At 41.7% G+C, this 21,698-nt stretch overlaps 1 protein-coding gene across 1 annotated transcript; it reads left to right on the forward strand.

The window, feature by feature from the left end:
• The first annotated feature begins 1,382 nt into the window (after nt 1–1,382).
• On the forward strand, nt 1,383–21,466 carry ppl (periplakin). Its single transcript, XM_069175636.1, has 22 exons — nt 1,383–1,557; nt 5,931–6,030; nt 7,355–7,509; nt 8,311–8,431; nt 9,673–9,798; nt 10,062–10,103; nt 10,475–10,636; nt 10,730–10,837; nt 12,078–12,173; nt 12,559–12,681; nt 12,772–12,918; nt 13,696–13,847; nt 13,938–14,047; nt 14,556–14,713; nt 14,841–15,019; nt 15,192–15,330; nt 16,380–16,573; nt 16,730–16,880; nt 17,141–17,224; nt 17,306–17,422; nt 18,157–18,249; nt 18,338–21,466. Exons 1-22 carry the CDS (start codon nt 1,505–1,507, stop codon nt 21,008–21,010), a joined length of 5,283 nt encoding a protein of 1,760 aa, XP_069031737.1. The 5' UTR covers nt 1,383–1,504; the 3' UTR covers nt 21,011–21,466.
• The last annotated feature ends 232 nt before the right edge of the window (nt 21,467–21,698 follow it).

The following is a 21,698-nucleotide window of genomic DNA, read 5'->3' on the forward strand; positions in this document are numbered from 1 at the left end:
GGTCCATGAGGTGGGCGGTCCATGAGGTGGGCGGTCTGTGAGGTGGGCAGTCAGTGAGGTGGGCGGTCTGTGAGGTGGGCAGTCTGTGAGGTGGGCGGTCTGTGAGGTGGGCGGTCCATAAGGTGGGCAGTCAGTGAGGTGGGCGGTCTGTGAGGTGGGCAGTCTGTGAGGTGGGCGGTCCTTCCAGCCTAATATCTATATCTAATATCAGATATCTGATAATAGATATTAGGCTGGACCGTAGAGGCACCTGCAATACAACGAGCTGGCAGTGTGGAGATGGAGGATCTGAGAATGTGTAGCGGTCTTGATTATTGTGATGAGGAGCAGCTGGTGGCTCCATCATGGAGTTCAGCACATCTGAACACAATCACACAACCAGAGATAGAGGAGGGGGGGGGGCATGTGGTAAACATGTTATACATATGATCACATGTGTCCTATGTGGAAAACATTGGACACATGTTTTTCTGTAAAGTTGCACACTAAAGCAGAAAAAACAAAACAAAAAATTTCTGTATTTATGTTTAGTTTTTGGCGCAATGTTTTTCACAAAATGAGTTAAGAATTCATTAAAGTATCTGGATTAAAATCATTTAATAAACCAAAGAGATGAGCTGTAATTTAAACACAAATGAGATATTGAAATAGTAAAGCCACACCACACAAGTCCTTACTTTCTAGTTCACCTGGAAATCCTGTGAAGAGAATAGTATCACTGTCACACACAGACACACACACACACACACAGACACACACACACACACACACACACACACACACACACACACACACACACACACACACTTTATGAAACTATACACCACCACAAACAAGACAAATATTAAGGAATTCTAAAGAAAACAATGTGCAGAAATTTTTTTTTTTTTTTTTAAAGAATTGTATGTGAACTCACTGAACATTATTTATTTATGGCACTCAAATGCAAAACAATGTAAAACAGGGTGTGACGACATAGTAAAGATTGTTTGGAAAAAAACTGCTTTTCATTGTGGAGTATCTGTACAGTCAGTGTGCTGCAGTGGAACAGATTACATGGTGAACCAGTTGGAAAGAATACAATATTTAATACAGATCATCTACGTGCTTATCACATGAACACTCCTTTAGTGTTGCGTGTGCGCGTGCGTGGGTGGGTGAGTTGCTTTGTAGCCAGGGGGTGTGGCAACCAGAAGTACACTGGCTGAACCAGTCAGACTCGACTGTGTGTGTGTGTGTGTGTGTGTGTGTGTGTGTGTGAGGGGGGTGTGGCCGCGTCCTCGGCCGGCTGACAGGTACCAGGGTGGGTGTTGCAGGTGATGAGTCTCGTGCTGCTGGTAGGCTGCAGGTCTGTGGGAGGGGAAGGTCTGATGTTGAGAAGGACGTGTGAACGTATGTGACACACGTCACACACCGGGAGCAGCGCAGGAGCACACAGCCGAGGTTCACCTGTCCTGCTGGGACTGTAAAGTTGTCGGAAGCCGCTGACAGGTGACCTGTCACCATGTTCAAGAGAAAGAGCAAGTCCACCGTCATCACGCAGCAGAAAGCAACACCGTAAGTTGGACACTTTGTTTTATCCGAGCTGAGACGGAACCTTTCCAACCAGACTTCATTCTAAAAATGTCCTCTTTAACGTGACCTTGTCTTCCCACTAATTTAAACCCTGTAATCTTTCTTCATGTCGTGTCTAATATTATCAGCGCAGTAGCACTTCATCTTGTTCTCTTATCATTAGTTCTGTGTAAAAGGCTTGAAGGTGGATTCAACACTTTCTGAATTAAACGTCATTCACAAAACACCTCAAGTTTTATGTCAACCATGTTGTTTTTAGTGTGCACATGAAGTAATGTCTCATGTAGTCATAATGTAGTTGTTGTTTTTTAACGCAGTTTGGTGCGTGTTCAGCCCAGAGAACGAGGCGTACCTTATCGTGGACTAATAGGTTGAATTAATGTCTTTTCTCCTGCATGGTTTAATATCGTAGTAATCTAGGTGAAGTATTACTGGGATGTGAATAAATGTAAAAACTTCAGATAAATGACAGAAAGTTGTACATTCAGATTGTATAATGTGTTCTTTAACTCAGTAGAGGGTGTGGCTGATAAGCTGTGGAGTAAAGTTGTAGGAACTGGTTTGATAAGTATTCTGCTGTCCTCCTTAGAGAGACAATGTGCTTGCAGCCTCTCCCACAATATATGTGCACCAAGCCCACACCGGAGTTATTTCCCCGGGTTCAGGCGTACCTCCATCACATTTTCTGCCCTTGAAATGCTAAAATGAGGCGGAAGTGAGTTTATTAGATAATGAATGCTCATTTTCATTTCAACAGTGTCCTGCCTTCACTCGACTCCCTGCTGAGGAGATAATGCTGTCTATCAATCAGCAGGTTTCAGGGGCCTCAAAAGTAACCCCCCCTTCAGCTAAAGATCAACTCAGGTGTTTTTCAGACTGTAATCCTTCAGCGTCAGGAGGACTCCACCCTCTGCCACACCTGCCATAAAGAAACAAGGAATGTTTTACCTTCCTCTGTGGAACTAATAGTCTTTGAGCTGCCCTCTGCAGTGGCGCCACTTTATTAAAATCGCTTTGGTAAAGAATTTAATAACAATGCACTGATTTCTCTGGATTTCTGTAGTTTTTGTTGGTTTCTATGTGGATGCCATAGTACAAATAATTTGCAACAAAGACACACAAAATGACTACAAACAATGCAATGCTCTTATGTAGCATTTTAAATGTCCATTGTTTCACAAACAGTCGGTATGTGGGCTGCAGAGCTGCAGAGGCAGATCGGTGCTCGGGGCTCCGTGACAGCAGCAGCCCTCCACACCCTCTATGACGGACTGCTGGAGCGTTCTGGTTCTAATTTGACCCGTTCCCAGTGGAAACATGTGAGCTGTGTTTCTCAAACGAATGCTCCGGTGCCAGTTCCCTCCCAAACCTTCCCCACCTCGGACCCCACTGGATCAGAGCCAGACAGCCTCCCTGAATCTAGTGACATGTTTGCAGCACGTAACACAAAGTACAGCAGGTAGAATTATTGTGTTTGGTTGCTTCAACTGGGATTTCAAATTCAAAGACAAGTGGTTCATTAGGAAACATGAGGTTCTTCCCTCTGGGACACTCACTGGGACCCCTGATGACCGAAACAGGGTCGCTTTACATCTGCTCTGAATTTTGCAACAAAAACATCTCTGGTTTAAAGAAATCTCATTTTCCTACACAAGTTCTATTCAAGTTTTTATAGTGCTGTTATTCATTCAAAACCATACAGTCCCACTAACTGGGTTTATGTGTGCATTTAACGACCAGTTTTGACCTCAAGCATTGATCCTTGTTGGACGATCCAGATTCTCTCAGATCTGTTGGTTTGGAGGCTTCAGTGAGAAAATAGAAGGGAACAAGGGTTGTCGTCCTCAGCTTGTGTTGTAATGTGACAGAAATGCTCCTCGGGCTGTTTTTCATTCGGATGGGTCTCGACAGACACGGTAGCGGTTGCTTCTTCAGAATTCAACAGAATAAACCAGTTTAAACTTGTTCTCCAATGGTTTCATATGAAAATCAGTCCCTGGATTTAAACTGACAGTCCTTGTCCGGTGTGCATGCGGCAGGCGTTATGTAACCTCTGTGCATACAGTGTGTGTGTGTGTGTGTATGTGTGTGTGTGTGTGTGTGTGTGAGAGAGGAAATGGGTGGTGGATTTGAATTGACAGATTCTCTTTGCTTTGTGCCTTTCACTGACATGCACACACACACACACACACACACACACACACACACACACACACACACACACACACACACACACACACACATATGCACACAACAAAATGGCATTTGGAAGTGCATGGTTGTAATAGCTTGTGTTGTAGGTCAGCTGTCACTCAATGTCCTGATGATTCTTGGTAGACATTTCAACACAAAAAATCTGCAGTGTTAAATGGAAATGATATTAAAAAAAAAATAAAAAAAAAAAAAATTCTACATGAACGAGTTACGTCACTGAGCATTCAAACAGGTACTCTGTTTACATGTATAGGTACTCTGATAATAATACATTCACCAATATGTTTATTTTAATGTTATTTAATGTCATGTTAACTTTAACAATGTTAAGAATTGTGAACCAGTATTAAGAAGGAAATTTACTCAGTAAAAATAAACTTGTCAGCACTCTGGACAAACTGTGTAATAGAGACATTTCCTTTTCTTAATGACCTCAAACAGACTTTATGTTTTGTATTTGTGACTTTGCATTTTCTTGTTTCTGATCAGCTGACATGCAACAGCATGTTTCTGTGATCAACTAAAACCAGCCAGTAAAATCAGCAATGCTAATACTGTCAGTGAGGCTCTCGTGCTAAACTGTTGTCGAGGTTAGCAGCTAAAAGAAAACATGGAAACAATCATTAAAGTGAGTCGTAGCTGGTTATCACAGGGATTGGACTGGTGTGTGTGTGTGTGCTGGATTGCATGAAGCACAAACCTGCTGTGCCAGTTTCTGTTGCTTTACGGACTAATGTCATCTCTGTAATGAATCTATTTGTCCTGATGTACCAGTAAGTTGTACATTTAGCTCACAGAGTACAACATTCACAGTGACAATATTGAAGCTGTCTGCGTCCCAACAAATTCATGTTTAGAGTTATATAATGTTATATTCTAATGAGTTATGCTTATTTTCAGTCTGTCAGACCCATTTCTGGCACTGCTTTGTATTATGATTCAAAGGAAACAAGCTGTGACTCATCTGTACGGTATGAGATTCCCTGAAGAAATAAAATGTGAAATCGATGCAGTGAGATTATGGCCTCATAAAGTCATTAATGGCTATAAAGCTGTCTGTTTATTATGAACAGCTGATGTATTAGAACAGTAAATTGGGCAGCGTGGTTCCAACTCAGTTTGTTGTGAGTCATTTGGAATTAAAACACACCTATTATGCTGTAGCTCAGATAAATCATACAGATCAGTAAAACACACGAGCAGCAACATCTAAGAGTTGCAGAGTATTCTGTGTCTCCCATTTTGAATTGTCTAACTACTTATGTAACTGTTGATATTCATGGTCCTCAGAGGATGAGTCCTGATATCTTTACAGACCACGGGACGTCTAGTGCCGCTAACAGGTTGAACTTTCCACCAAAGAAACTATGAAAACGTACTCAGCAGGTTCCCAATGAGCTGACTGAACACATTCGTGTTCCCCAGAGGAGGAACATCTCCAAATTCCTTCACAAATGTAATTCAGCACCAAAATGTCAAACTGCACGCAAAATACCTCTTAATGTAACTGGCTGACGTTGCAAAGGGAATGAAACCTTTTCATTTGAAGGACTACAATTTGAAAGGACTCCAAGTCTTTAGCACCACCCTGAGGTTGCACTTGGAAGAAAAATGTGTCGCTCCATGAATAACAGTAAGAATGACAAAATTGTCACTATTGTTCAGGAAACGGGAACCTTTTGAGGAACTTAGTTCCCCGTCCTGCGTTTCCAGCTGAGAAACCAGAGTCTGAATAAAGTTCCTGGGAGATACTTTTACCCCCAAAAAGTCCCTATTTGGGTGGAGCAGTACTGTCTGGAGGTACAGAAACCTTTGGGGGTGGGACTTGCAGCGCTGAAGGGTTGATATGGAAGTGTTGCGTTGGTTTTGAATTCAACATCTGCTGCTCAGTCTCCCGGAGCATTTAAAAACATGTTTTATACAAGATAAAAACCAATATAAGCAGTAAGATCACTTGTAGTCTGACGGTTTCATTATGTTCTCAGATTTAATCCATCAACACAAATGTAATAACAAGGATTCAGTCAGGAGTCCATTTTTGACTGGATCGAATATTTTATCTGCCATTTTGATGCACTGATTTAGCCCTTGAGAAAATGCTGTGTCCCACATGACCAAGTGTCTCCCTGTTTGTCCTCCAGTGCTCCCTCCACAGAGCTGAGCGCTCTGATCGAGAAGCTGCAGAAGAATGCTGATAAAGTGGAGAAGAACATCTACGACGTTGAGCAGAATCTCAACAAGGTACATTTTGATCATTTCTTTTAAGAGATGCATTCATACGGACCATTTAATCTACTATCACTAGTTTTTCCAAATGGAAAAAATAAATTGCAAAATTTTGCACTTGAATTCAGAAGAAGTTAAAGGCCAACCATATTCATCTATATTATACAGAATGCTATAAATTCTTCTCTGAAGTAGTTTGTCTGAAGCAGGCTGAACAGACTTTACTGTTGTAAACACTTAAAGGAGTAATTTACGGCTGTTTACTCTCCTCCTTCCATCTCAGTCAGTAAAATCTTGTAAATCTAAGTCTTGGACTACCAGAACATAATTTGATGAAACTAGTGTACTAATGACATTTAATGTCATGTGCATGTGTCAGAATTTGTATTTAGTATATTAAAAAGAGAACAGACACTGCAGTTTCTAATTTTATTTTAAAGGCTCCTGTGATTTATAAGTTGGTCTTTTTCTGAACCTTCAACAAACAGGTTTGAAAAAAGAAAATACATCAATGCAGAACATGAGAAGTCCTTTTGGTCCCCAGTATGGGTCACTATTCAAAACCACTGGATTCTTCACTTCTGTTAGTGTGACCGAGCCGGACCGATCCGCCCTGCTGATCCAGAGTCTGTCAGCTCAGCCTTCCTGTCTGTTTGTAACACAGGCGTTGCTGTTTGTCATCTGGAAGCACACGATGTTGTAAATCTCATGTATTAGCTTAATCCTTTTAGTGCCTGTTTATTTACTTGATAAATAATAGAAAGTACAGCAACTTTCTCTGTTTTTGTGTGCAGACTTATTGACACAGATTTGACCTCTCAGGCTTCTTTAACCCTCCAGCTGTTTTCAGTTTCCGTTGTCTGTAATGAATGTATGAATGTGAGGAGTGTTTTCTGCATTAGTATTTGTACTGCGTACAGAATACAGTCCACAATTATTGGACAAGAAATCCACATACTGTATATACATGTGTTAATGTATGCCACGAGAAGCTCCTCGCTTCCTTTGTGCGTTTCAATGTGGGACAATATTTCTATATTAGTATCGTCTAGTATTCACACTGACTCTAGTTATCCTGTGAGGATTTTTGTAATGATCATATTCTCCTAAAAAGATCCAGCTGACCATTAATCAACAGTTTAACTGTTAACTCTGTAATCAAAGCCATGACAATTTAAAGCTAATTTAACATACTGTAGAAAAGAAAAGAAGGAAAACGGCCACGTCAGACTTCATCTGGTTTGTTTGTTGTGCTGCTTTTTGTGTACTTGGACTTGAAATAAAAGCCAGCAGAGTTTGTCTGACTGACTTTGTTGCGTCCACCATGTTTCTGCTGCAGGATGTGAGTAAGATCAATGAGGGGAAGCAGCCGCTGTATCAGGATGACACCAACAAGAGAATCCTCAACTCTCTGGAGCTGCTCATTGGCCTGGACGATGACGCCGTCAACGCCAAGCGCCTCCAGCATCCACAGGCTGAGATGATCGAGCAGGAGTGAGTCCTTCTCAGCTCCAAGGCTTTGTCTCACTCTAACAAGGCCGTGTGATGAAAAGAAACCAACTGAACTACACTATCCATAAGCAATAAGGACCGAGAGAACCAGGCCTTTATTTATAACAGGCTTGTATTAAAAGACAAAGCTTCATTTATGATTTCTTTGTTAATGTCAGTTAATGTCAATTCATAATTGTCCTCCATTTTCCCTTTTGTCTTAAATTCCATTTAGTATATAATTTCCATTTCCAGCACTCACTCCACCATTGCAACCACTGTATCATGTCAGGATCTCCTGACACATCTCCTCTCTTCTCAGTTTATCTTCTCTAACTGAATACTACTTTTCAAAATTCCTTTTACATTGCAGTTTATAGTAGTTCATACTCTTAATGAAACTCTTCACTTCCTGTGCAGATTTTTCACATTAAAAGTTGGTAACTCAGCAGTTGTAGGTAAATGTAGAATGTAAAAAGTCGGCTCAAGAATGCCAGCATCACTGGAAAATAAAATGTGGAATTCAAATAATGAGTTAAATAATGTCTGGGTTTGCTAATAAATTCCTGGTTAAATAAAAAACAAAACACTTGAATTACTTAAACACATAATACTCTTGATCAGTGTTAACAAAGCACCTTTTGCACTTAACACTTATTGGGATACAGGTTTTATTTGAGAATGTTAAAAAACAAATTCATTCTATTAAATTACACAGAATCTGCATTACCTCGTCAAGTTGAATTTAATTTACATTACTCGTTATTGTTACTAACCCCTTTCTGTGTTTTCTTGTGTACTCAGCATGAGGCAGCTGCGTGAACGAGTGATGAAGCTGAGAGAAGACCATGACCGGATCTACCACCTGATCCGCACTGAGGGGAAGCCCAGCATCAACTGGGGCATCATGATGGATGAGAAACTGGTAAGAAACATACCTGCACACTCCCACAGGGGGCAGCAGACCTCACATTAATAATATAATTAGTCAGCGCATTTCCCTCATTAGTTGCTGATACTGCTTGATGTGTAATTTGGTATTACATAATGCAGAGAAGGATTGAGGCAAATTTGAAATATCCCTTGACTCCTTTTAAATTAGTCATTTGTACCCTTTCCTTGTGTTCCTTATATGTTTTATAGATACATTTTTTTTTTTTTTTGCAAACTTGATGCACATGATCCTACACCCACAGTCTCAACGAGCAGTTAAAAGTAGTGTTGCTCAAAGTCATTTACAAAAGCCAGATCCATCTCAGGTCCAAAGTCAGTAGCAAAGAATCACAAAGTAAGTGAGAAAGAAACAATATGATCACTGTCAGTATTGATAAAGGATTCCACAACCAACCTAAATGCTCCTGTAGCATACATTTTGTTACTGCTTAATGCATTGAGAAAATGAATAGGATAATATCTGTAGCACTGGGGTCCATCACACGTTAAACCTTCCTGTTCCACATGTGGTCATATTGTTCACAGTCCACACCACCGACTTTAGTCTGATCACGAGCACGACTTCTCTCAGCAGCCGTCGGTCAGTCTTACGACCGAGGAGAGGAAAACGACAAATAATGAGGAAGTCTGGATTCTGTTTATGTCTGTTCAGAACGCACAATTTGTTCGTGACTAAATGATGAATTTGTATTCAGGTACCTCTCGAATAGCTGTGAAACATTTAGCAGCTAAAGAGACCGTCCTTTTTCTCAGGGTCTTCTAGAGACCAAAACAAAGCTAAAAGGACAGTGAACCTTTATTGGAATGTTATTGGAATCTTTAACTGCAGCCTTAATGAATTAATAAAGTTAAGCTACAGAAGATAAACAACTAAATACGTTTTAAGAGGCAGGGAACGATCAGAAAAGTTGGTGTGAAAGTCGAAACGGAGCACTGTGTTCATATCTATTGACATAATGATGATGAAAAATTATGTGAAAAGTCTGAGGCAGCTTCCAACAATTCACTGCAAAGGGATGACTTATGTAGACTATTGCATAATGTAGACAGCCCTCAGATGATGTCATACATGATGTATGACATGTTACATTCCAACATATACCGCTTGGCCATTTCAACGACATCATAGACAAAGTTCCTTTCAGTAGTAGCAGGACAGAGTCCAGATTGTCGACATTTGTTGGAGTGGACTCGTTTGGTCTTCTTTCCCAGGACAACCTGAACAACAAGGGCTTCGGCCAGGACCTGCCGTCGGTGGAGAACGAGGTGGAGGAACACAACATCTTCCACAGCGAGGTGGAGGCTCTGGCTCCACACATCTCCACCAGCGGGGACAAGGTAGGAACAGAAACTGAATGATGTCAGGATTTAACCATTTTAAAAATTAATAGTAGCCAGAAATGAATCATTAGTAATCAAGAAATTGTGGCAGTTTACTGTAAATTGCTTAAATAAATGAGTTGAAATGTAATTACACAGTTTAATTATCTATTAGTTGCAAAAATCTTAACGTGACCCTAGATTGTGCAGCTGCATGTAAAAATCCTGTTTTTGTCAAATGTTTGTCAGGTTCTCCCTCAATGTTTTCTTTGTTTCTGTAGGAATACGTCACTAGTCTTCAGATGAAATACAACAAACTGCTGGTAATAAAGCTCAGCCCATCTTGTGTATTTTATATGTTAAACCTTGTATATCTGTGTGTCAGTGTATGTCGCTCTAATCAGCATCAGTGGTGATTGTAGGCGGAGAACTCCTCAGGAGGAGCTGAAAAATGATATGATAACAATTCTATGTTGGAGCTTTAATGTGACACTATTCAAGTTAAATTCATTTTATTCTGCTGCTTTACACAGTAAACGTTATCAGATTAACATGAACTATTAAGTGTTAAGTATTTACATAAAAACCTACTCTTCTCAGATTAAGGTTGTCATCTTAGTATTAAATTAGTCTGATATTAATAAATCATAAATCTATTGGTCGTAGCTCTTAAGTTTGTCCTTCCCTGGACCAGGCCAGCTCCAGCGCTCGTCAGCGCCACCTGCTGAGCCTGCGGGACTACATGCAGCGCTGCACCAATGAGCTGTACTGGATGGACCAGCAGGCGGAGGAGAGGATCAACTACGACTGGAGCGACACCAACCTGGACTACCCAGCTCGCCAGAGGCAGTATGAGGTAGCGTATAGACACACAGGGAATATGAGCATCGGTACATACAAGGGTCCATGATGAAACTGTGAATCAATACAACTCGTCTCCCCCCAACAGAACTTCATCAGTAAATGTCTGGAGTCCAAGGAGGCCACCATCACCAAGTTGAACGATGATGGAGAAAACCTGATTGCCGCCGAGCATCCTGGGAAGAATGTCATTGAGGTACAGGCTCATCCGTCCAGTCCGCTAAGATCAATGTTAAATGTCATTTCTGCAAGTTTACCTGGGCTTCCATATTTGGCCCTTTGGGGTTCCACAAGGATCCGTCCTGGAGCCGCCCCATGAACTCCTCGTGGACTCATCATTCATTGTTCCTTTCATACTTCAAAGTAGCATCTTAAGGATCAGGCGGTGGATGGCTGGTGGGCCACCTCAAGCTCAATAAATCACATGTTTGAGGTTTTCATTGTTGACTACCAAGATTTTGTGATCTCAGAAAAACAGTTTGTTGGTTAGACCCACTTTCCTCCAGCAGCAGACAGCTGATCCGGAGGAAGGCCATCTACAAAGTTGTCGTCACCTCTTGTTGTCATTTCTCAGTGTTTGTCAGTCTTCCTCGAAAGGTTTTTAAAACTTACTGTTTGTTTGACGGCACTCAAAAGGCCTCTCAGACTCTCTTCACCTCTGACCTCAAGCTTATCAGTTTATTATCTCTGTGCTCCAAGGTGTGAAAGCTGTGGGTCTTTCTCAAGGTCATGGAAGGTGTGTCAGGTGGAGAGATGTCAGGGAAAACCCTGTAAGGAAAAGGGGAAAGTGTTTGACAGAAAACAACCGAATGCTGGTTACTGTAAATTAATTTAGCTGATTTAACCCACTTATCAACACAGTCAGCTGTTGGAGCAGCGGACGTGACACAGTTTATTGAGCCAACTGATTCTTAGAGTTAAATTTGAACACCACAGACATCATTAACATATTTTGAGATTTAGTGTAACATTTTCTAAGAACATAATTATCTCCCATGTTGCAAGTAAATGTCCATAAATCTGCCTAGAAACTCCAGAACTTGTCTGACAATATTTAAAGCATTGTCCGCTGTCGTGGGTAAAGCCTCTACCAGAATCTGCTTTATCAGCCAAACATGTGACTGCAGACAAGAGGTCTGACTGTGTTTTTGGTTTCTCTCAAAGAATTTAAACACTAATACAGCCAACAAATACAACAAAGCTTAAAAAAAAGTCACGCCAAATCCGCTTTCTTAATAATCCTGAAAACCCTTTATTGAATTCCTTTAAAGTCTTCACTAAATACAGTTGTATATTATATGAGTGCAAACAGACATGGATGTAAACTGACACTTGAATTGTTGGTGGAGGGAAATGTGTTGTTTTAAATCTGCTTTGGGTAGAAAATTATTTAATTCGCTTTGAGGAAATCAAACGTCCACACATATTGTTGTCAGGCTCATACGGAGGCAGTTCACGCCGACTGGAAGGAATACCTGAACCTGCTGATCTGTGAGGAGAACCACCTGAAACACATGGACGAGTACAATAAGGTGAGCTGCAGTCACAGGTGATCTTCAAACACCCAGAGACACGGTTAAACAGCTGGAATGAGAGTTGGTTGTTGGTAGATTGCAAACCTGCAAATGACGCGGTGTTATTTGATACTCGTTAACCTTTAATATGCATCTGACATTTCAGATCTAAGGCTCACGTCTGATTACTGCCTAGTTTTGGTTGATTTTTTTCTCATGTCCAACCTGCCAGATAGCACGCGTGTACATTAGTTGGTAATGATTGATTGCATGATCACTGCTCTGTGACCTCAACAAGACAATTGTAGGCCAATAGAGATTCACAGTGTGTGTATGTGTATGTGTGTGTGTGTGTGTGTGTGTGTGTGTGTGTGTGTGTGTGTGTGTGTGTGTGTGTGTGTAGTACCAGAAGGAGGCGCGGGACACTCAGGACCTGCTGAAGCGTCTGGACACAGAGGTCAACCAGAAGTACAACCCAGAGTTCAAAGATGTGTATCAGATGGAGGGTCTCATCCAGGAGATGGATGTGAGCATTTTTTTTTTTTAATGAGCCCAATGACAAGTGACAGTACTAAAGACTATTTCCACAGTAGTGAAAATCTGCTTGTGTGTGTAGGACCAAACGAAGGCCATGGACAACTTCGATGAAAGAGTGAAGGCTCTTCAGAAACGCAGCCTCCAGGTTCTGCCTCTGAAGTACCGGAGGGAAACGCCCCAGAAGCTGCTGCCCGTTGAAGCTCTGTGTGAATTTGACTCAGATGAGGTTTGTTCAGTTTCTTTGAAAGTTAATATCAATATCTTTGGATGGTAGCCGCCATTTCTTTGTTTTTGTTACCTATTTTCAAATGTGATGGAATTCCAAGTATTGAAAGAAGCCTATAAAAAACAGCCTACGACAGAATATTGACATTATGAAACACTAACAGTCTGTTGCACCAACGAAGATTGACTTGAACTAATTTAGTTAACCAAATACACAACGAGTCATCGTACCCTTGTAAACCTGGTTTTATTGACTTTAACCAGAATCACAGCTCCATGTTCAGATGATTAGATCTACCGAGTATATCGCAGGTTAATCATTCATTTTTTAATTGATCTAATATTGAACAGTTTGGGGGTCCATATACTGTACGATAACCAGTTAAATGTGATTAATTAGAATGAAATTGCATTGTGATTAGGCATTGTAAACCTCACATTACAAATTACAAAAATTAATTTACCAATTAATCGGTTAATAATTCAGTCTCCTTATCGTACCCTAAATGCTAAATGAATACCTCAATTCTCAAATGAAGTTACAACAGTTATGTTGAAAAAAGATTTACTTACACATGCAGCCCCGATTAATCTCACAAACCATGTTTTTAATGCAAGAAAATGAAGGCAGATCCAAATTCTGCCGAGAGCTGTGTGGCCACATAATGGCTGGACAATCGGTCTTTTTAAATAAACTCTGAGACTGTGATTATTTTCGATTTAACTGTATTTGTGATGTAGTAACAGAAGATATATTGTAATGTGTGGATGTGTGCAGGGTCAGATTTTGCGTGGGGAGCGGTACACTCTGCTCCGGAACAATGGCAGCAAATGGGACGTGAAGGACGCCGCTGGCCGTAAACTCACCGCCCCGGCCGTCTGCTTCATGATCCCCCCCACCGACCCGGAGGCTGTGGCCATCTCTGACAAGTAATGTGTTTAAAAAGGACTTTTTAAAAAGAAGTCTGGCGTTTTATTCCAGTGCAGCCGGTAAAAGTCATCTGTATCGTGTGCTTGCAGCCTGGCCAGCCAGCAAAAATCCATCAAACAGAAGATGGCAGGCAGCAAAGGAGCTCTGCTGAAGCGCTTCGATGAGCTGAAGAAGGAGAGCGGGACTGGCACAGCTACAGGTACATGACACATCTCATCATGCATCCATTCATGAGCAACTTCATTTAGCTGATAACCTGAGGATATTTTACAAAAAGAGCAGAGTTCCTGGCCCCGCCCACCAGGCCACAGGGCTCTGTGGAGACCTTGTACCTTTGACGTTTTCATTAGCTGCATATTTTCTGAGGAAATGATGAGGACCTCAAGGTACGTCTGTATTACAGAGGCCTGGATATTTAATAGATATGTAATAAATCTGTATTTAAATTTGAATGAATTTATGTTTAATCACATTACTAAAAATGAATCTACCTAAACTAATAATCATGTTCCTAATACACTATCATTCAGTTATGACAGATTTGCATGAAAATAATGTGCCATGAAGCAGAACTGAGTGTCGCACAAAGACTTCAGATGAAGCCTTGTGTCTAGTAGGACATGTTAAAACCTGTAAACTGTCACTCTGAGCCCCTGAAGCCAGATGATGAAGGTCATCATGCCGTGTGTGATTGTGTGTGACCTCAGACAAGCAGGAGCAGCAGTGCCGCCAGCTGATGGCTGGTCTGGACAAGGTTGTGAGTGACCTGGACAAACAGGAGAAATCCATTAATGCTCGAGTGCGCCCACCGCTGGAGCAGAACAGGCCACTGCAGGACAGCGCCGACCGCTTGCAGGACACGAGGGTAACAATCCTCACTTCATTCTGGTGTTTCATTTAAATGCTACTTCTCACGTCCTCATATCACTCGTTTAGCTCAGAGAGAGTATTTATCCCGTGTACAACTCACCAACCCCGACATTCCTCCGCAGGACATCGCTGCAGCTGTCAGTAGGATTGAACCAGAGAAGTCCTCCAAAGCGCAGGAAGCAAAGAGCTTCTTGCTCTCCAAACCAAACTGTGCCAGCGCACCTCAGCTTCACAGCAAGATGGACGAGGCCAACAAGAAGTACACCAAGGTTGAGCAGCTTCTCCAGTGCTCTCAGGAGAAGTATGGGACCTCATATTTCATCAGTGTTTCTTTCTCAGTATCATCTGTGTCCCTCAAGTTCTTCTGTTTCTAAACTGTTTTACATCCTGTTTGAACGTGTTTAAATCAAACCTGTCATTGAATGTGTTGAATGATATGCATTTGTTCTCATCTTATAACTGCTCTGTTTTAGACTGAAGAATTCCAACCAGTTGGAGACGTCTCTTCAAAACGGGAAGACTTTACTGTCCTCCTACGAGAACAAGCTGGCCAGAGAGGAGGTTGCTCCAGCCGACATCTCCTCACTGGAGAAAACACAGCGGGAGCTTGCTGTAAGATGCCTCTTATGTTCTTTGGCTCATGTTAGATGTTTAACCCTCTCTGACAAAAAAAAAAAAAAAGACACACTGGAAAATGGAACAACAACGACACACTATGAAGTTTTTCATCACTATTAGTGCTGTGGAGCAACGTTTTGATCAGCAGGTGTCCAGTCTGGGATCGACCCACCGTCCTGCTGATGGCTTTGTGCTATTACACTGATTAGCATTTAGTGGTGGTTGTGATGGCAATGTGTCAAGTTAGAAAATGAAGAACGTTGTCTTGAAACATGGCTTGAAAAAAAGCTGCTTTTTAAATGTTATAAGTGGAAAACGAGAAGTATGTAAGAAAATTCATTATCCATTTTTTTGAGACAATGAATATAAACTTTTTTAACAACTTGACTAAACTACTTCTTATTGAAACAGAAATAATGACTTCACGGTTTACAAACATCAATACATATATCTCACTGGTAAGCAGCTACACCAACTTGTAGTGTATTATTAAACCTTTCTATTGCTTAATTAACCTGCAGCCAAAGCAGCCAACTGCCCTGGGGATCCTGCTGATGGTCTAGTTAGCCTTTTACTGTGATATAATTTAGTCTTAACAACTTTATCATTGAGCATCCTGATAGTCAGATAGACGGCACTACCGATTTACTAAAGAGGCAAATGTTCTTTAAAACAATCATGAAAAAAAACTTTTTTTTGTTGTTGGTAATTGTTGAGCTCTCGTGGTTAAAATTTTTACATAAATTTGTGCTTATTCATTTACCACACATTCACCATCACAGAAATGGATCAGTTTGCCCCATGGCCACCTAAAGAGTACATCCATCCATGTTCCTTACTTACACAAATAAAAACATACTGATTTCATCACCAAACACACAATATAACATCAATGGAATAATTGTATGAAACGATGACAGACAGACAAAAAGAAAGAGCGACTTCACACACTGTCAAATAGTTTTCTTTGACTTGTCTGTAATATTCTTTCCTGTAGCCCATATTACTGTGTACTCAGTTTGTCTCCTTTGGTACTGCGGCAGGATATTGGATCAGATCTGAGGTCCCAGAGGTCAGTGATTGCTGACACACAGCAGAACCTGCGCTTGGCCAAGAACAGTTGTGAAAACATGGCCACCCAATTCCAGGAGCACTGTCCTGACATTGAGAGGCAGGAAGCTGACGTCCAGAAACTCAACAAGCGCTTCAACAACCTCAACAGGCAGATTGACAGCAGGTGAGATGGTCAGGACGGGAAGGGAAGTTACTGGGCAGATAGTGGAAGAGAAATGTAACTTTACACCACAAAAGCACATACCATATAAACTAGCAAATAAGATCTCCATGATGATTTTTTATTTATTTATTATTGCTGTGTGTGTGTGTGTTGCAGGGCTCAAAGCTTGCAGAGAGGAAAGATGGCATATAACAATTACCGCAATGATTATGACAATCTGAACAGCTGGTTGTCTCGTGTCCCAAACTACGAGCCCCGAGAAACCGATGACACGAGACAAGTGGACGCCAAGCTGAAGAGTCAGAGGGTAAGAGAGATGAGCACGAGGATGATTCATACTGGGCATACTTCCCAATGGACAAGCATTTTCTGTCCGTGGATTTGAGCAACTCTATCCATTTTTTTTTTTAAATACATGCCACAAAGTTACAGTCCTAGTATTTAGAAAAATCAAAGCAAAGGTCGTGCTTCGATCACACTTCAGCACAGAATGACCATGCGGTGGTAAAGATAGAGGAAATACGACAGATCGGAGAATACTGTCTAAAACTAAAACTGTTTTTACAGAGCCTGCTCTCTGATATTGCAAGAAAAGAGTCTGACTTGAACAACGTCTCCAAAAATGCCCAGCTTTACCAACAAGCTGTTAAAGTAAGATATTTTACAATTTTCAATTTACAAAAGTTCAATCAGATAAAGATTCAGTCATGGATAACTGCCTCTTCTTTGTAGGACTATGAGAGTGAAACTGAGAAGTTCAGATCCATCCTTGACCTTGAGGATGGGCTTGTGCCTCAGACATACAAGAGGAGCCGCCTGGAATCACCTGCACTGACAGTCAAGGCAGAGGTGAGGCACAAACATCACTAAGTACAACAAAGACACAAAACCTGTTCCTGTCTGCTTCATTCATGTCTTCCATAAAACCTCCAAACGTTCAAGTATGTTACTCCCTAACTAACGTGTTCCGAACACATAACTGGGATTGCTCTTTCTCAGCATAGATTAGAGACTGCAGTCACCAACGAACATTTAAAGGGCCACTCCAGTTATTTACTATTACACTTCCCTATAATGCTGGGGGCTTGTGAGAGGCACATGCAAAAAATAATAACCAAAATGAAAGCAGTATATGCTGATTAGTGGATGAATCATGCCCAAAAAAACAGATCCTACATTTCCTATAATGCAACTTGATAACATCTTTTATGAGACACACGTTTTTGAAACTGCATACCAAGTTATACATTTTAGTAGTAATTTTGGGGGTTGTAAAGGATTGTGGGATAAATGAGATTTCACAAGAAGCAACAAGATTGGAAACAAAATGAATCTTTTTTTTTTTTACCCTACTTTTGTCTAATCTGTGCTTGTTTTTATGATATACCAGTTCCTTCCCTTATCTTAATGCATCGAAAAACCATTGAAGTGAAACAATTCAAGAAGGGAACATTACTTTTTGGTTTAGCAACATATACAGTGCACAAGACAAGACAGCTTTGCCAAAAAGGTTGGGCCCCATTGCACTAACTTAAGGATTTACTATATGCATTACACATTACATGTTATTTCGATATTTTCAGGAAGCTGCTATTGAGGCGAAGTTTACTGAGGTGAATGCTGTAAACAAGCAAAGGCTGCAGAATCTCGAGTTTGCCCAAAGTCTTCTCAACCAGGTGAAACATTTTCACATAATAATGATAACAATTACATTAACATTAAAACAACAGTAATGATAATGATGATTTCTTTTTACCCCCGTAGCAACCAGAGATCCCTATGACTCAGGCTACAAATGTCAAGTCAGTCCATGCTGCTGCCCCGGGAGAAGAGCCATGGAGAATCAGGAAGCAGCTGGAAGATGAGATCCAGAGGAGGGAGCAGCTGCAAAAAGAAATTGAGACCATTCAGACTGACATTTATGTCCTTGAAGGACAGAAGCCTCAGGACACCATTGTCAAGAAGGAGCTGATTAAAAAGGTCCCAGACCCCCAGCTGGATGAGGAAGTCCACAAGGTCCAGCAGAAACTGTCAGAGGAGCGCCGCTCTACCCACGTTCTGGAGAATGACCTTGAGGGACTCAGGTTTAAGCTGCGTGGCCTTGATACAGAGGTGAAAGAAGGGGCTCAGCAGTACACAGTGAAGGAGGTCCTGCGTATAGAGAGAGACCGTGGTCAGGAGGAGGAGGTGCGCAAGCTTCGAGAGGAATTGGAAGAGCTACGAAGGCAGAAGTTGATGAAAGACAGCGAGCTGATTCAGATACAAAAGCAGGTGACCCTCCTGGCTGAGGAGAAGAACAAGGAACAGGAGGTGATCACAGAAGAGGAGATCATCAAAGTCCAGAATGACCCCCAACTTGAATCGGAGTACCGGTTGCTCTTTGACAGGAAACAGAAGGAAATAGATGGCAGGACGCAACTGGAGGATGAACTGCATTTTCTTCAGGAGAAGCTCCGAAGGCTGGAGAAGGAGAAATCAATGGCAGAGGAGAAGATTTCCATCAAGGAGGTGCTTAAAGTAGAGAAAGATGCTGTCTTTGAAAGAGAGGTAGAAAACCTCAGGAGGCAGTATGACGACGAGAAAAACAAACGGAGATCATCACAGCGGGAAAGAGCCGACCTCCAGAGGAAAATCACAAGCCTGGAAGAGGAGAAGTCCAGGGTTGTTATTCAGGAGAAAGTGCGGGAGATTGTCCGCCCAGACCCCAAGGCTGAGAATGAGGTGGCCAATCTTCGCCTTGAACTTGTAGAGCAACAGAGGCGCTATAAAGATGCAGATTTCCAGCTTAGATCTCTGCAGGATGAGCTGACCATGCTGAGGAACAGAGGGCCTCAAGTGGAGATCAAAGAAATCATCAAAGAAGTCATCAAATACAAGACGGATCCACAGACGGAAAGAGAGCTGGAGAGACTTCGCAATGAAATTGTAGATAAAACCCACCAGACCGAGAAATCTGAGATGGAAATCCGTCAGCTTCGTGATGAAATTAACAGATGGAAGGACACCAAACCCCAAGTGCAGACTAAAGAGGTGGTCAATGAAGTGATGCAGTATAGAGAAGATCCAAAGACTAAGGAAGAGATCGAGACTCTGAAAAGGAAGCTGTCGGACGAACAGAAGAAACGCCTTGACCTCGAGAGAGAACGGTCAGCTCAAGAGGAGAAGATCAGAATAAGGAAGATGGATCTGTCTCAGGTCCGTGAGAAGATTGTTCAGAAAGAAGTGGTCAAGATGGAAGAAGATCCTCTCCTCAGGTCTGAGTGTGACACCTTCTCACAGAACATCAATAATGAGCAAAAACAAAAGGAGAGCCTGAAAACTGAGCTCTACCAACTGCAGAGACAGAAGGCTGACCTGGATCTGCAACTGGAAGAACTGGAGCACGAACGCAGGGCGAGGCGTGATGCAGAATTGGAGATCCAAAGACTTCGGGTCAGACTTAATGAGCTGGAGATCCGTGACAAAGAGAACCGTGAGAAGGTGACCGTCAAACAGAAGGTAGTCCTGCAGCAGGATCCCCAACAGGAGAAGGAACATTCCATCCTCAGACTGCAGCTCGATGAAGAGAGGCACAAGCGCACCCTGCTGGAGAAAGAGTTGAATGCCCTCATCCAGCAGCAGCTCACTCTGGAGAAGATTGACGTGAAGGAAAGAGTGGTCCGCACTGAGAAAGTCCAAGTTGAGAGGGACCCAGAGGCTGAGATTGAGATTGAGAAACTCAGGAGAACTCTGGAAGAGGAGAAAAGAAGAAGGCGAGAACTTGACCAAGAGCTGTCCACCCTCACGTCCAGGTTCTCTGATATGGAGTTCTCCAACACCAAGTCATCTAAAGAACTGGACTATATCCGTGATGAAAGCAGCCGTCTGCAGCTAGAAAACCAAAGGCTGCAGAATGAGATCCGCAAGTTTCGATCTGAGATTGAGATCACCAGCAAAGAGACTCGATTTATCACTGAGTCTGCGCCAAGGGAGGATGGAAAGAACCTGGAGTTGAGGCTGGATTCACTCCAGAGGGAACTGGCAGAGCTCAGGGGCATAACAATACACAAGGATGATGAGATTGAGAAGCTCCAAAAGAACCTGGCGGCAGTGAGAATGAAGAGGGAACAGAGGGAGAGCCATCTCCGCAGGTCCATCGTGGTCATTGACCCAGATACAGGCAAAGAGATGCGCCCAGAGGAGGCTTACAAGCTGGGGCTGATCGACTGGAAGATGTTCGTCAACCTGCAGAGTCAGGAGTGCGACTGGGAGGAGATCACGGTCAAAGGCCCCACGGGAGAATCCTCTGTTCTTCATGACAGAAAATCAGGGAAAAAGTTCTCCATCGATGATGCACTGCGTCTTGGGCACATCACAAATCACCATCTTCAGCAGTACTTAAATAAAGAAATCTCCATCCAGGAGTTTGGTGTCATGGTGTCGGGCAAAAACAAGTGAACAATCTAACTTTCTGACAAAGCCCACTTGGTGCTGATGGTGTGATTCTAAAAGATTTCAACTCTGTCTTAAAGTCTCCAAACTTTTCATTGTTCTTCTTTTCTCACTTTCACACTATGGTGACTGGGTATTATTTTATATACTTTTTCCATAATTGCTAAATGCACTATGTATTTATTTGCTTCTGCACATACAGTTTTGTACTATTGGCATGAATATTTGGATGGATATCACTATTTTGATAGCCAACTGCATAACACGTGATGCCGTAGAAAAAGTTTGCTCAGTTGAGATTTAATCACGAACACTAGGTACAAGGGTTGAGAAGATACTTTTTTTTTTTTTTTTTAGATATTGTTGTTGAAATTCACAAGTGTACTTGTTTCATTTATTCATGGTCTGTTCCCCGGGTTATCTGATGTGTGCTCTGCAAGCTTCAATAAACGTCAAATCAAACTGAGAAAATTGTATTTTGTTTTTGTGAGTAATTATATTATGGTAAAACATTTGTATCAATTTGTATATTATCTTTGAGGAAAATTTATTAAACATTTAATTTTGTTTACTATATTTTAATGATGGACCCCAAATATACAGCATTGAATGTGTAAATGCAACACCGATAAAATAAAAAAAAAAAAACAGCTGCGAGATGAGCGATGCTTCGCACCTACTGAGCTGCTATTTC

Source organism: Embiotoca jacksoni, unplaced genomic scaffold, assembly GCF_022577435.1.
Source record: "Embiotoca jacksoni isolate LCO1_2020_lvr unplaced genomic scaffold, fEmbJac1.0.p SCAF_69, whole genome shotgun sequence".
Taxonomy (NCBI): Eukaryota; Metazoa; Chordata; class Actinopteri; family Embiotocidae; genus Embiotoca; species Embiotoca jacksoni.

What these genes read in the sequence shown, in the direction of transcription:
- ppl (XM_069175636.1), top strand. Translation starts at nt 1,505, where the DNA reads ATGTTCAAGAGAAAGAGCAAGTCCACCGTCATCACGCAGCAGAAAGCA. An exon ending in ACGCAGCAGAAAGCAACACC is followed by an intron (nt 1,558 to 5,930) that starts GTAAGTTGGACA and finishes TTTGTCCTCCAG; the next exon opens with TGCTCCCTCCACAGAGCTGA. An exon ending in CTGGGAAGAATGTCATTGAG is followed by an intron (nt 10,838 to 12,077) that starts GTACAGGCTCAT and finishes TATTGTTGTCAG; the next exon opens with GCTCATACGGAGGCAGTTCA.